At 36.6% G+C, this 12968-nt stretch overlaps 5 protein-coding genes across 5 annotated transcripts; all 5 read left to right on the top strand. All coding sequences in view use genetic code 12, as the record gives it.

Moving 5' to 3' along the window:
- Positions 1–411: 411 nt before the first annotated feature.
- On the top strand, positions 412–2361 carry DEHA2C05896g (DEHA2C05896p; the record flags this gene model as incomplete). Its single annotated transcript, XM_002770132.1, has 1 exon — positions 412–2361. One exon carries the CDS (start codon positions 412–414, stop codon positions 2359–2361), a length of 1950 nt encoding a protein of 649 aa, XP_002770178.1.
- A 1100-nt stretch (positions 2362–3461) lies between these two features.
- On the top strand, positions 3462–5408 carry DEHA2C05874g (DEHA2C05874p; the record flags this gene model as incomplete). Its single annotated transcript, XM_457943.1, has 1 exon — positions 3462–5408. One exon carries the CDS (start codon positions 3462–3464, stop codon positions 5406–5408), a length of 1947 nt encoding a protein of 648 aa, XP_457943.2.
- A 1495-nt stretch (positions 5409–6903) lies between these two features.
- Positions 6904–7374, top strand: DEHA2C05852g (DEHA2C05852p; the record flags this gene model as incomplete). The annotated part of the gene is made up of 1 exon (XM_457942.1): positions 6904–7374. One exon carries the CDS (start codon positions 6904–6906, stop codon positions 7372–7374), a length of 471 nt encoding a protein of 156 aa, XP_457942.2.
- A 2883-nt stretch (positions 7375–10257) lies between these two features.
- Positions 10258–10710, top strand: DEHA2C05830g (DEHA2C05830p; the record flags this gene model as incomplete). Its single annotated transcript, XM_457940.1, has 1 exon — positions 10258–10710. The coding sequence occupies one exon, from the start codon at positions 10258–10260 to the stop codon at positions 10708–10710; it is 453 nt and encodes a 150-aa protein (XP_457940.2).
- Positions 10711–11093: 383 nt separating this feature from the next.
- DEHA2C05808g (DEHA2C05808p) lies at positions 11094–12257 on the top strand (the record flags this gene model as incomplete). The annotated part of the gene is made up of 1 exon (XM_457939.1): positions 11094–12257. One exon carries the CDS (start codon positions 11094–11096, stop codon positions 12255–12257), a length of 1164 nt encoding a protein of 387 aa, XP_457939.1.
- Between the last annotated feature and the right edge of the window lie 711 nt (positions 12258–12968).

Genomic DNA, 12968 nt, shown 5'->3' with positions numbered 1-12968 from the left:
GTAGTTTTGATTGTCCTCATATTGGATGATGTTTTTAGAGATGTATGCACATCAGTATAATAGTTCTTCCCGATATTGCAATTAGAAATCGATATTGCAATTAGAAATCGATATTCCAATTAGAAATATCGAAGACATATTATGAAATAATGGACATGTAGCTAATGCGGCAGAGTTCTTCTGGGTTATCACTCATAACCAGTGCGTTATGCCCCCAAAAAAAAACTCTTTTTCTGACAATCAAACTAGAGCATCTGGTAAAACTCGTTGGGGAAAATAGATGATCAAAAGGGGGGGGGGGGGGGGTTTCTGATATAAATAATCGGTGAATATCATTTTGATAAAATTTGAATTCCCCAGTTATCAGTTGACTTCGCTTTAAGTTAAAATCACATATTACGAGGAACTAAAATGTCTTCAAGTGCAATTAATGAAAAGCCGATTATGACGGATCTGGATGAAGCCAATCCAGATGTTGGGTTATTCGAACCTAGTTCCAACTCAAGTATAGTAGAAGAAAAGAGAAGAGTGTCGGAGTTGGAAAGTGTTCACTCTAAAATAGCAGAACCTGGTCAAGGTGAAAAGGGAAATATTTTGTCGCAGTATTCCGAGAAGCAGGTGATGCAAATGGGTAGAAACTATGCTCTCAAGTACGATATGGATCCCGATTTATTTGCTAGTGCTGCTGCTTTGGCCAGAACTCCAGATGAATTCAATGCCATGCCTTTCCTTTCGGAGGAACAAAAGGAAGCATTGCACAAGGAAAGCACCAAGAAATGGCATATTCCAAGCAAGTTAATTCAGGTTATCGCATTAGGTTCCATGGCTGCGGCTGTGCAAGGTATGGATGAATCTGTTATTAACGGTGCCGTTTTGTTCTACCCTAATTATATGGGAGTCGGAAAAGGCGAATATAACCGTTTTGGATATGATACGGATTTGCTTGAGGGATTAATCAATGGTGCGCCTTATTTATGTGCCTCTTGTCTTGCATGTTGGATGGCAGACTCTTGGAATAGACGGTTGGGTCGTAAGTGGACTATTTTCTGGACTTGTCTTATTTCTGCTGTAACATGTTTCTGGCAAGGGTTCACCAATACATGGTACCATCTTTTTATTGCCAGATTCATGTTAGGGTTTGGTATTGGTATTAAGTCAGCTACTGTGCCTGCGTACGCCGCTGAATGTACACCTAAGCAAATCAGAGGTGCTTTGGTTATGTTGTGGCAGTTTTTTACAGCATTTGGTATTATGCTTGGCTATGTCGCTTGTTTGGCCTTCTACCATGTTGGTGATCATGGTATTGGAGGAGGTCTTAACTGGAGATTGATGTTAGGTTCCGCGTGTATTCCTGCTATTGTTGTTTTATTCCAAATTCCATTTGTGCCTGAATCTCCCCGTTGGTTGATGGGTAAGGATAGACATAAGGATTCTTACGATTCCTTGTGCCAATTGCGTCTTGACAAGATCGCGGCTGCTAGAGATACATTTTATCAATATGTCTTATTACAAGAAGAAGCCTCTTATCAAGGTATTCCAACGTGGAAGCGTCTTGTAGAGATGTTCACAATTAGAAGAAATAGGAATGGTGCTCTCGGTGCGTGGATTGTTATGTTTATGCAACAATTCTGTGGTATCAATGCTATTGTCTATTATAATTCGACGATTTTTATCAGAGGAGGTTTTACCGAAGTTGCTGCTCTTACCGCATCGTGGGGTTTCGGTATGGTTAACTTCCTTTTCGCCATTCCAACTTTCTATACCATTGATACCTTCGGTAGACGTAATTTGTTGTTGTTGACATTCCCGTTAATGTCTATCTTCTTATTATGGACCGGGTTTGGTTTCTTAGCTTCTAACGACCAAACTAGAATTGGTATTGTGGCTAGTGGTGTTTACATTTTCTCTGCCATTTATTCTGCCGGTGAAGGTCCAGTTCCATTCACTTATTCTGCTGAAGCTTTCCCATTGTATATTCGTGATCTTGGTATGGGTTTTGCTACTGCCACATGTTGGTTTTTCAATTTTATTTTAGCTTTGACTTGGCCTAAACTTGTGAGCTCTTTTACCTCCACTGGTGCATTTGGCTGGTATGCTGCATGGAATATAGTAGGGTTCTTTTTGGTATTATGGTTCTTGCCTGAAACTAAGGGTTTGACCTTGGAAGAATTAGATGAGGTCTTCTCCGTCAGTACCAGAAAACATGCTAAATGGCAGACAAAGCATTTCTTGAACGGCATCCAAAGAGTTGTATTGCGTCGTCATATCGACCCATTACCTCCATTATATGAGCACCAAAAGAGATTGGCTGTTACCAATCCTGATTGGAACAATAAAACCGAAACTGCTCATATTGAGTAGACTTCTGTATGCATTTTGAATATAAAATGCTTTTTAATTCTTCACATATCTTGTCTAAGTTTAATTTTATAGATATTTTATAACTAATAATAATATAAAATTTTTGAATAATGAAAATGTAGCTGTACGAATTTGGAGGTTTGGGGATTCCGAATCTTAAGTACTTCCTAAATAGTTCGCGCGACATTCGGCGACGTTTTTGCAGTTTCTTTTCACTCCGTGGGGAAAGGTCTTGGACAATTGAAGAACTCTTGGAAAGTCTTGGACAAGAAAATTTCTCAATTATGCCAACTGAATACATCTGTCGGTACATAGAAGTGTATTAACCACCTGGATTAATTCTAACATTGTCTCAAGTAATCAATTGCGGAGTAACTCACCTTCATGTTTTTCAATATTGAGTCTGAATCATGGTTTTTCCGTGCCAATTTTTTGAATATAGATGGATCTCGATTATTCGACAGGGTTATGTAACATTCACAAAGTATATAGGCTGTTATATCATATTGTAGACTAACGATAATCGTGCACCTGCCTTTGGTATTCTCGCTATACTGCACAACACGATTTTGGAAAAGGTATTTCAACATTCCTGCAAGTGTCTTCGTGAAACCGAATGCCGTAGAAAGAATTACGCCCTTGTTTGATCTCGTATCTGGCTAACCTGTTGGCCACTTTTAAATTCTTGCGAGTATTGTGCCATAAGATAATTTAGGTTTGATAGTTCTCATATTGAATGGTTGACAGTACAGCTATATGTGGTGCGGTGCATTAGTAATAACTCCTCTCCATATTTCTCCAATTCCGCATTCGATATATTTGAGATACACCTTTTCCCTATCAATTTGGAAACACCAGCCAATTTAGTTGATTAAGTTCTATTGGATAGTCACTCATAACCAGTGCGTTATGTTCCAAGAAAACTTAATTTCTTGACAAATAAACAAGTGCAATTGCAAAACTCGTCTGGGGAAAATAGATGATCAAAATGGAGAATGTAGATATAAATAAGCGTGGAATATCATTATAGACAGAATTTGTGTTTTATGTTAGAAACTGAAGCATTTTTAAGTTAGAATCACATATTACGAGGAACTAAAATGTCTTCAAGTGCAATTACTGAAAAGCCGATTATGACGGACCTGGATGAAGCCAATCCAGATGTTGGGTTATTCGAACCTAGTTCCAATTCAAGTATAGTAGAAGAAAAGAGAAGAGTGTCGGAGTTGGAAAGTGTTCACTCTAAAATCGCAGAACCTGGTCAAGGTGAAAAGGGAAACATTTTGTCGCAGTATTCCGAGAAGCAGGTGATGCAAATGGGTAGAAATTATGCTCTCAAGTACGATTTGGATCCGGATTTATTTTCTCGTGCTGCTGCTTTGGCCAGAACTCCAGGTGAGTTCAACGCCATGCCTTTCATCACAGAAGAAGAAAAGCAAGCGTTGCACAAGGAAAGTACCAAGAAATGGCACATTCCTAAAAAATTGGTTCATGTCATTGCATTAGGTTCTATGGCTGCGGCTGTGCAAGGTATGGATCAGTCTGTTATTAACGGTGCCCTTTTGTTCTACCCCCAATATATGGGAGTTCACAAGGACTTTAACTTTTTTGGTTATGATACTGACATGATTGAAGGATTGATCAACGGTGCACCTTATTTATGTGCTTCTTGTCTTGCTTGTTGGATGTCAGATTTTTGGAATAGACACTTGGGTCGTAAGGGTACTATTTTCTGGACTTGTGTTATTTCTGCTGTAACATGTTTCTGGCAAGGGTTTACCAATACATGGTATCATCTTTTTATTGCCAGATTTATTATGGGGTTTGGTATCGGAATTAAGTCAGCTACTGTGCCTGCGTACGCCGCTGAATGTACACCTAAGCAAATCAGAGGTGCTTTGGTTATGTTGTGGCAGTTTTTTACAGCATTTGGTATTATGCTTGGCTATGCCGCTTGTTTAGCATTTTATTATGTGCCGGATCGGGGTATTGGTGGAGGTCTTAACTGGAGATTGATGTTAGGTTCCGCTGGTCTTCCAGCTGTATTCGTATTGTTCCAAATTCCATTTGTGCCTGAATCTCCTCGTTGGTTGATGGGTAAAGGAAGACACAAGGACTCGTACGATTCATTGAATGCAATGCGTCTTGACAAAATTGCTGCAGCTAGAGATACGTTCTACCAATACGTCTTATTACAAGAAGAAGCTTCTTACGAGGGTATTCCAACATGGAAGCGTCTTGTCGAAATGATAACGATCAGAAGAAATAGAAACGGTGCCTTCGGTGCTTGGATTGTTATGTTTATGCAACAATTCTGTGGTATCAATGCTATTGTCTATTATAATTCAACAATTTTTATCAGAGGAGGTTTTACCCAAGTTGATGCTCTTACGGCATCTTGGGGTTTCGGTATGGTTAACTTCCTTTTTGCTATTCCAACTTTCTATACCATTGATACCTTCGGTAGACGTAATTTGTTGTTGTTGACATTCCCGTTAATGTCTATCTTCTTATTATGGACCGGGTTTGGTTTCTTAGCTTCTAACGACCAAACTAGAATTGGTATTGTGGCTAGTGGTGTTTACATTTTCTCTGCCATTTATTCTGCCGGTGAAGGTCCAGTTCCATTCACTTATTCTGCTGAAGCTTTCCCATTGTATATTCGTGATCTTGGTATGGGTTTTGCTACTGCCACATGTTGGTTTTTCAATTTTATTTTAGCTTTGACTTGGCCTAAGCTTGTGAGCGCCTTTACGGAGACTGGTGCATTTGGCTGGTATGCTGGATGGAATATAGTAGGGTTCTTTTTGGTTTTATGGTTTTTGCCTGAAACTAAAGGTTTGACCTTGGAAGAATTGGATGAAGTCTTCTCCGTCAGTACCAGAAAGCATGCTATCTATCAGACCAAAAGTATCTTAATTAGCTTCCAAAGAGTTGTATTGCGTCGTCATATCGACCCATTACCTCCATTATATGAGCACCAAAAGAGATTGGCTGTTACCAATCCTGATTGGAACAATAAAACCGAAACTGCTCATATTGAGTAGACTTATGCATTTTGAATATAAAATGCTTTATAATTCTTCACATATCTTGTCTAAATTTAATTTTATAATTCTTCGATAATACCATAAAGGTTTTGAAATATAATCAAAGCGTATACACGAATCTGGAGTTTGTACAAAGTATCTCTTAATTTTACCACTGAACAAAGCATCTAATCTTATTTTTCAGCCTAAATCTGGGGTTTGAAGATTTCTTTATTTTAAATACCGCCTAACGCATTCGCGTAAAAATTTGTACCGACATTCACAGAGTTTCCATATTTCGTTGAAGTAGAGTTCTATAAAGTTATTTTTCAATTAATCCAGACAGAAAAACCTCCCTAGTTCACTATAGGTATTTGGTTATTAAATGTAATATGATACAAGAAAGCAATTTGATCAATAAAGCGATGTATATAAAATTGTATCCCCGAAGTACGCTTCAATTTGTTATTGCTAGGTAAATACTATGAATGTAAACGGCTTTCATTCTTTTCATTGATGTTATAGAAAAATTAACATGTTATAATTTGAGGGTTCTTAGGGGTATGTTGATTGCTTCTGGTACAATTGAATAATACATCTGGGCAGTAGCTGCCTGTAGAAGTGTTTTAAAATCGAACGACCTACAAAATTAAGAGTGGGACTTGAGAAGAATTGAATAGTTCTTCTCAGTCAAAGCTTTGAAACATCACTAGCAAATTATAGTATTATGATATAAAGTCAGTTCTATGGAGATTCGAATCTTAAGTTCTTCCCAAAATAGTTCGCGCGACATTTGATGACGTTCTTGCAGTTCTTGACTCTGTGGGGTAAAATCTTGGACAACAGGCAAGAATATTCCCAATCACTCCAACCGAACAAAAATACAGTTAGTCATCTTTAAATTATCTATTCTGGTTGAAAACTAATGCCATGAAAGAATTACGTCGGTTTTTTTTTGTTTGTATTTGCTTAAGTTTATGGGTGTGTTCTATAATTCTTCGGAATATGGAGCAATAAGACATTTCAAGTTTATAGTACCCATATTCAAAGCTTTACCTTCTAGTTAAATGTGTATTAATAATGCTTCTCCAATATACCCTATCAAATATATAATAGCAACTAATTTATTCTTAGCATGGTTCCTTGGTAGAGGATCATAACCATTGCGTGATATTCTAAGAAAGCTCTACTTTTTTGACAAAAAACCCAGTCCCATTAAATGTCTTCTAGAGAAGATAGATAATAAAACTGGCAAATAGATATATGAGTGAAGCGTGGAATATTATTATAGATAAAGTTTTGTTGAGATATTTTGTTGAAATAATTTGAGATTGCTAATAATAAATTGCAGGATGTGCATGAGACTGCATACCAGGTTGTATAGGATAAACTAATCTTCAATTATAGGATACAGTCCTATTGTTTGGACGTGTGTAATTGCCAAATGATTATCCCTATATAAGGTTGCCTGTTTGTCCTAAGTCTTATTTTGCTACTTAAAAGATAGGTAAAGATGAGACTTGACTACTTATTTTTAGTATTAGCATTTGCATTTAAAATTAATGCAGATGATACCATTAAACTAGATGGATACAACAAGCCAGAAGAAAAGAAAATGAAGGAATATTGTAGGAAGCCTACTTCTGGGGAGTATACTTTAATGTCTGATGTTTCCACAAGTTCATTAGGCTTTGAAGGTACAGATGGTGGGAGTATTTTATATGCAGTATTTGACAACAATTGTAATCTTAAAGGTTTTGCTGGGAGACCGGCAGGCCTGACACCCTGGACAATACCTAAAGAAGAATTTGGAGGAACTAATGATATCGTCATAACAGATGTGTCATACGGTAGCATGCGAAACGGAAGATCATGGTTAAGAGCTAATTATAAAGGGAAGGATTACGAAGGGGAAAATTGTGAAGAACACGATGCAGGCGCACCAAATAAAACAGCTTTCTACTGTCAGGTAGACTTGGGTTAAGTTACTTGACATAAATAATAATCTGTATACATAAAAAGAAAAATAAGAAAAAAAAAATTAGAAGAAAAGGAAAAAAGGAAAAAGGAAAAAGGAAAAAGGAAAAAGGAAAAAAAAAAAAGTGTAGCTTAAAGTAGTAGCTTGATTACTACTCTGCTGTAGTGTTTCACTATGGTCATGATTGCATAATAGTTATGCTTTATAAGAGAGGGTTATGAGCCGTGTGTTGTAATTCTCTGTTGACGAATAATACTTCTAAATGATTTTAATAGATCCGGCTGCGCTGTTTTTAGACATTTATTGTATGGTTATTCTCTTAAGAACTATTGAATTACCGTATACTAATAATCTAGAGGAATGTGAGTTACAAATATAATGAATTAATATGGATAGACAAGTTAGTGGTCACTATTTTAATAATGCATAATGATGAGATAGAAAGACAACAGCATGTTTATTTACTATCAGGATATTGGTATATACAACATTAATTGGATTCAGTTAGTTTTCAAGGGGAACTAACTTGATTATTGTTGGTTTTGGGAAGTAGGCGTGACTAAGCCTAATAAAACTTAAGAATGACGATTGAATATCGAAGTGTGTTCAATGTGAAAAAAGTCCCTATTTGTATTGGGTAAACAAGTGTTCTATAGCGTGGTTCAAACTTTGCTTGTGATCTGTGTATGACCCAGTTGTTAGATACAGGTTTTGATCCCTGCTAGTGATCCAGTTAATGTCCTTATGTTGTAAGTTTGTCCAGAAATGTCTCAATTCAGTGTATGAATGGTTGATTTCAGTTATTTGAGTATTATTTTCAATCACTATAACTTATTGTGATAGAATATATGTAACGGTATTTGAGTTAGATTAACTACTGAAGCTTATTTTCAGAATTATAATCTAGTTGTACTATAAGGGATATTAGCTTAAATTATTCAATTTGATTGATGCTAATTCAAATATTTAGAAAGGAATGCAATTTGGATATATGGCATTCTATATATTGCGAATGAAGCATCTATTCGGGATGGATTAGTATGTTTTTTTACATGAATGAGTGGTTACGAATGTATTAGCTAGTCTTTTGCTAATGAAATTGCCCTAACCTTGAATGCTATGCTTGATAAAATTGCAACTGCTAGAGATACATTCTATCAACATGTCTTACTACAAGAAGAAGCCTCTTAGAAGCTATTGCAGGATGGAATCATCTTCTTGAAATGGTTACTGTTAGAATAAACAAGAATAGTGCTTTTGCTGCGTGGACTGTCATATTTATGCAACTATTCTGCTATATCAATGCTATAGTTTATTACAATTCTACCATCTTTATTGAATCTGGTTTCATAAAAGGTAATGCTCTTACTGCATCGTGGGGTTTCGTAGGTTAATTTCCTCTTTGCTATCCCAATTTCCTATACTATTGATACCATCGGTAGACATTTCCCTTGATGCCAGCCTTCTTGTTATAGATCGGGTTTGATTTCTTATCTTCCGACGTCCTAATAAGATCTGTATAGTTGCTAGTGGTTTCTGCCATCTATTCTGCTGGTGAACGTCTTGTTCCATTTATTTATTCTCTGAAGCTTTGTCATTGTACGTTCGTGATCTTGGTATGGTTTTCGCTACTGCCACATGTTGGTTTTTCAATTTTATTTTGGCTTTGACTTGGCCTAAACTTGTGAGCACCTTTACGGAGACTGGTGCATTTGGTTGGTATGCTGGATGGAATATAGTAGGGTTCTTTTTGGTTTTATGGTTTTTGCCTGAAACTAAAAGGGTTTGACCTTGGAAGAATCGGATGAAGTCTTCTCCGTCAGTACCAGAAAGCATGCTATCTATCAGACCAAAAGTATCTTAATTAGCTTCCAAAGAGTTGTATTGCGTCGTCATATCGACCCATTACCTCCATTATATGAGCACCAAAAGAGATTGGCTGTTACCAATCCTGATTGGAACAATAAAACCGAGGTTACCCACGTTGAATAATCTTATCTACTCCATAAATACTCTTTTAATTCACCTTGGTACTACTTTTAATAAATATTTTCTTCTCGAATTAACCAAGATTATGATTTTATCTACTTAGATTTCCTATTAGTTGTTAATCTGGACGGGAACATTAATAGTTCGCAACATATTTTTGCAATCGATACTGAGCTATCTCCAATATTTGGTATCTATGAGATTTGTTAAATATTTTTCAAAAGTAAGTGACTGGTAGAATAATTCTATTTAACTTCGATTTGTATTTTGTTCATCTTATTTTTGTAAAATTTTGCAATTTTTCAAATTAACTTTAAATCTTGTACTTTACTTCGTTCAGAAATTGCTAAACATACCATATAATGTATTTAATTACCATATTTTATTCCTAACACTTTCATGGATACGTGTCAGTATGATTGATACAATTATATACTTCATGTTATGCATAAAATGCATAAAATGTGCTCGAATGGCAATTACTGGAAGTCTATCTTTCCGCATTAGCAGGGTTTGACGCGATAAAATCTTGCGATACTAGAGATAAGAATTGCACGAGAACTGACGAGTTTCGGAGACAAAATTAGTATGTGCCTCAAGGGTAAATTAAACACCATTCGAACAATGCGACGATCAGTTCAGTCTTGAAACGACTAAGAATCAAAAACGACGATAATTTGGAAATATACGGTACACAATCCCGAAGTGGAGAAACGCGATATAAAACCATCCAATCTGTCAATTGTTATTACTTCAAGACTATAGGTGAGATAGACGATAGATATTTGAAAGTATAAGTTTAAAGATGTCTTCCAACAAACCCTTAAATGCACGCTATTTGTTTTATTTAGTTAAGTATCCATTGTTTACGAAGTCTATCACAGCAGGAGTATTATAACTATGATCATATACGGTTCATTGATTCTGACTCCAATATCACACCAATTGTATGCTATTTTAAACAAAATTTATAAGGGACCCAATTTATCCCCAATTATGAAAGTCGCTCAAATATTGACCTCATTATCTGTGATTACCCCAACGTTGGCAGCAGTTTTTGTTAGTTGGTTGTCTTTTATAAATAACTACGGCTTACCTACAAAAGGCTTCAACATCATAAATGAGATAAAGAAGATAGGGGCAATCATTAAAAACGGATTGAAGAAAAGTTACTTACCTATTTTAAAATCATCTCTTGTGACTTCAACGTGTACGATGATTATTGCTCAAAAGTTTATTCAACCAGAATTGTGGGTTGTTTTCTTCAACCTTGTTTTCTTTGTATTGGCTACGATGCAAAATACGAAGGTGAAGAAGCAACAACAAGAGTTACTTAAGAAGAAGGATGACTAGATTAGTTAGACTATAAATTACGTATTTTTGGTACTTTTCATCTACTCAATAAATACTTCCGACCATAATACAGGATATGCTATTTCTCGGTACCAGTCCATATGTGTTGCCGACAATTGTAAAGTAATTTTATTCTTGAAATACGGATCTGACACTACAATATCCAGTTCCCCCCGCTATATAATTACTAATCGACAGCGCTGAAGAAACCATACTGAGAGGAGTTGGAAAAATATCCATGGGTAAGTACCTAAACGACAAGACAAATGTATATGCAGAACCTCGCAATCGACTTGTAGCTATGATTCTCCCGGAGACGTAGACTATATATATATTGCTGATCTCTTTCTGCTTCCTAGAATAATATTTTGCTATATATAAAGATGTATCGTAATCAATTGGCTAGAGCTTCATTAAGATCGACCAGTTCAATTAACCAAATTCGTAATATGATTACAGCACAAGCAGTTGTATATGCCCAACATGGGGAACCTAAAGATGTCTTAAAGACTCTCAAATATGAGATTGACGATGACAATCTCGATTCTAATTCCATTATTGTCAAGACTTTAGGGTCACCAGTTAACCCATCGGATATTAACCAAATACAGGGGGTATATCCTTCGAAACCAGAAAAAACCACTGAGTTAGGCTCCAATGAACCAGTCGCAGTTTGTGGTAATGAAGGTTTGTTTGAAATTCTTAAGGTAGGAGACAATGTTTCAAACTTCAAGGTCGGTGACTGGTGTGTTCCAACATCGGTGAACATGGGAACCTGGAGAACTCACATGTTATGCGGAGGTGATGAGATGACCAAGATTCCTAATCCTGAGCAATCCAAAGCTAACGGAAAACCTAGTGGATTATCTGTCAACCAAGGGGCTACAATTTCGGTTAATCCTTTAACGGCTTACTTGATGTTGACTCATTACGTTAAACTAACTCCAGGTAAGGATTGGTTTATTCAAAACGGTGGCAATTCAGCCGTTGGTAAGTATGCTACCCAGATCAGTAACTTGTTAGGAATCAACTCGATTTCTGTTATCAGAGATAGACCAGACCTTCAAGACTTGATCAAGAACATGACCGAAGAATGTGGTGCCACTAAAGTTATTACCGAAGAGCAAAACGCATCAAAAGAGTTTGGCAGTGAAATCAAATCATGGGTAAAGGAAACTGGCGGTGAAATCAAGCTAGCCTTGAATTGTGTTGGGGGCAAAAACTCCACTGGAATTGCCAGAAAATTGAATAATAATGGGTTGATGTTAACCTACGGTGGTATGTCGATGCAACCTGTTATCTTGCCAACTTCTTTGCACATTTTCAAGAACATTACTTCGTCCGGATTCTGGGTTACCCAATTATTGAAGAACGATGTGGAATTGAAGCGCAAGACATTGGGCCAAATCATCGAATGGTACGAAAATCGCCAATTAAAGGATGCTCCTTCGAAGGAAACTAAGTTCAACCCAAGCGACGAGTTGAGTAGGTACTACATTGATGGTATTGTGAACTCAAAGGGTGGTAAACAATTAATTGTGTATTAAGTTACCAGCGTCGAGGATCCTCTTAGTCATATTACATTCTACGTATGAGAGAAAAATTACGCTTATTTCTCTTCCACATACGAAAAGAGTAGTATTTTTTAGTTCATGCTGCATTAAGGGCAACTGATAAACTGCTTTCTTTCCGAAATATACATATTACACCTTTAACCCCCAAACTACGTATATAGTTGTAATATACAATTCCGACTAACATTTGTTAGCAATCTATATGTCCAACTCCTTATTTGCCGTCTCTACCAATAACTCTTGAATTTCACCCCAACTCATTTTCCACTACCTGGAAAACTTAATTCCACCAAACTTTAAAACTGTACACAATTTTCCCTGACCATCTTCTGGTGTACCAGCGTTCTAGATGTACTGGTGTTATTGTTCGAACCGTTTGTGGTTTCGACCTTACAGAAAAGAAATTCAAGGCCGGACATATCCGATGATTGTAGCATGCGGCATTGAGATGAGGTCAAAGTGCAGGCTAGAACCAGTCATACGAGCTACAATTATTACCACGAAGGACCCTCTATAATAGGACTACAGCCTATACCAAAGGTATGAGACCATCGTATGTAGAGATTGGGGTCACACAACCATATATAATAAGTAAAAAGTTGACTTTAAAACACATATGCATTTGAGGATTTGAAAAGATTTGTAGGAATCTGCGGGTCGCGTTATCCGAGCTCTTTTAATGCA

The sequence above is a fragment of the Debaryomyces hansenii genome (genome assembly GCF_000006445.2).
Source record: "Debaryomyces hansenii CBS767 chromosome C complete sequence".
Lineage (NCBI taxonomy): Eukaryota > Fungi > Ascomycota > Pichiomycetes > Serinales > Debaryomycetaceae > Debaryomyces > Debaryomyces hansenii.
Note: the sequence above shows the minus strand (reverse complement) of the source record. Positions and strands in the feature narration are given on the sequence as shown.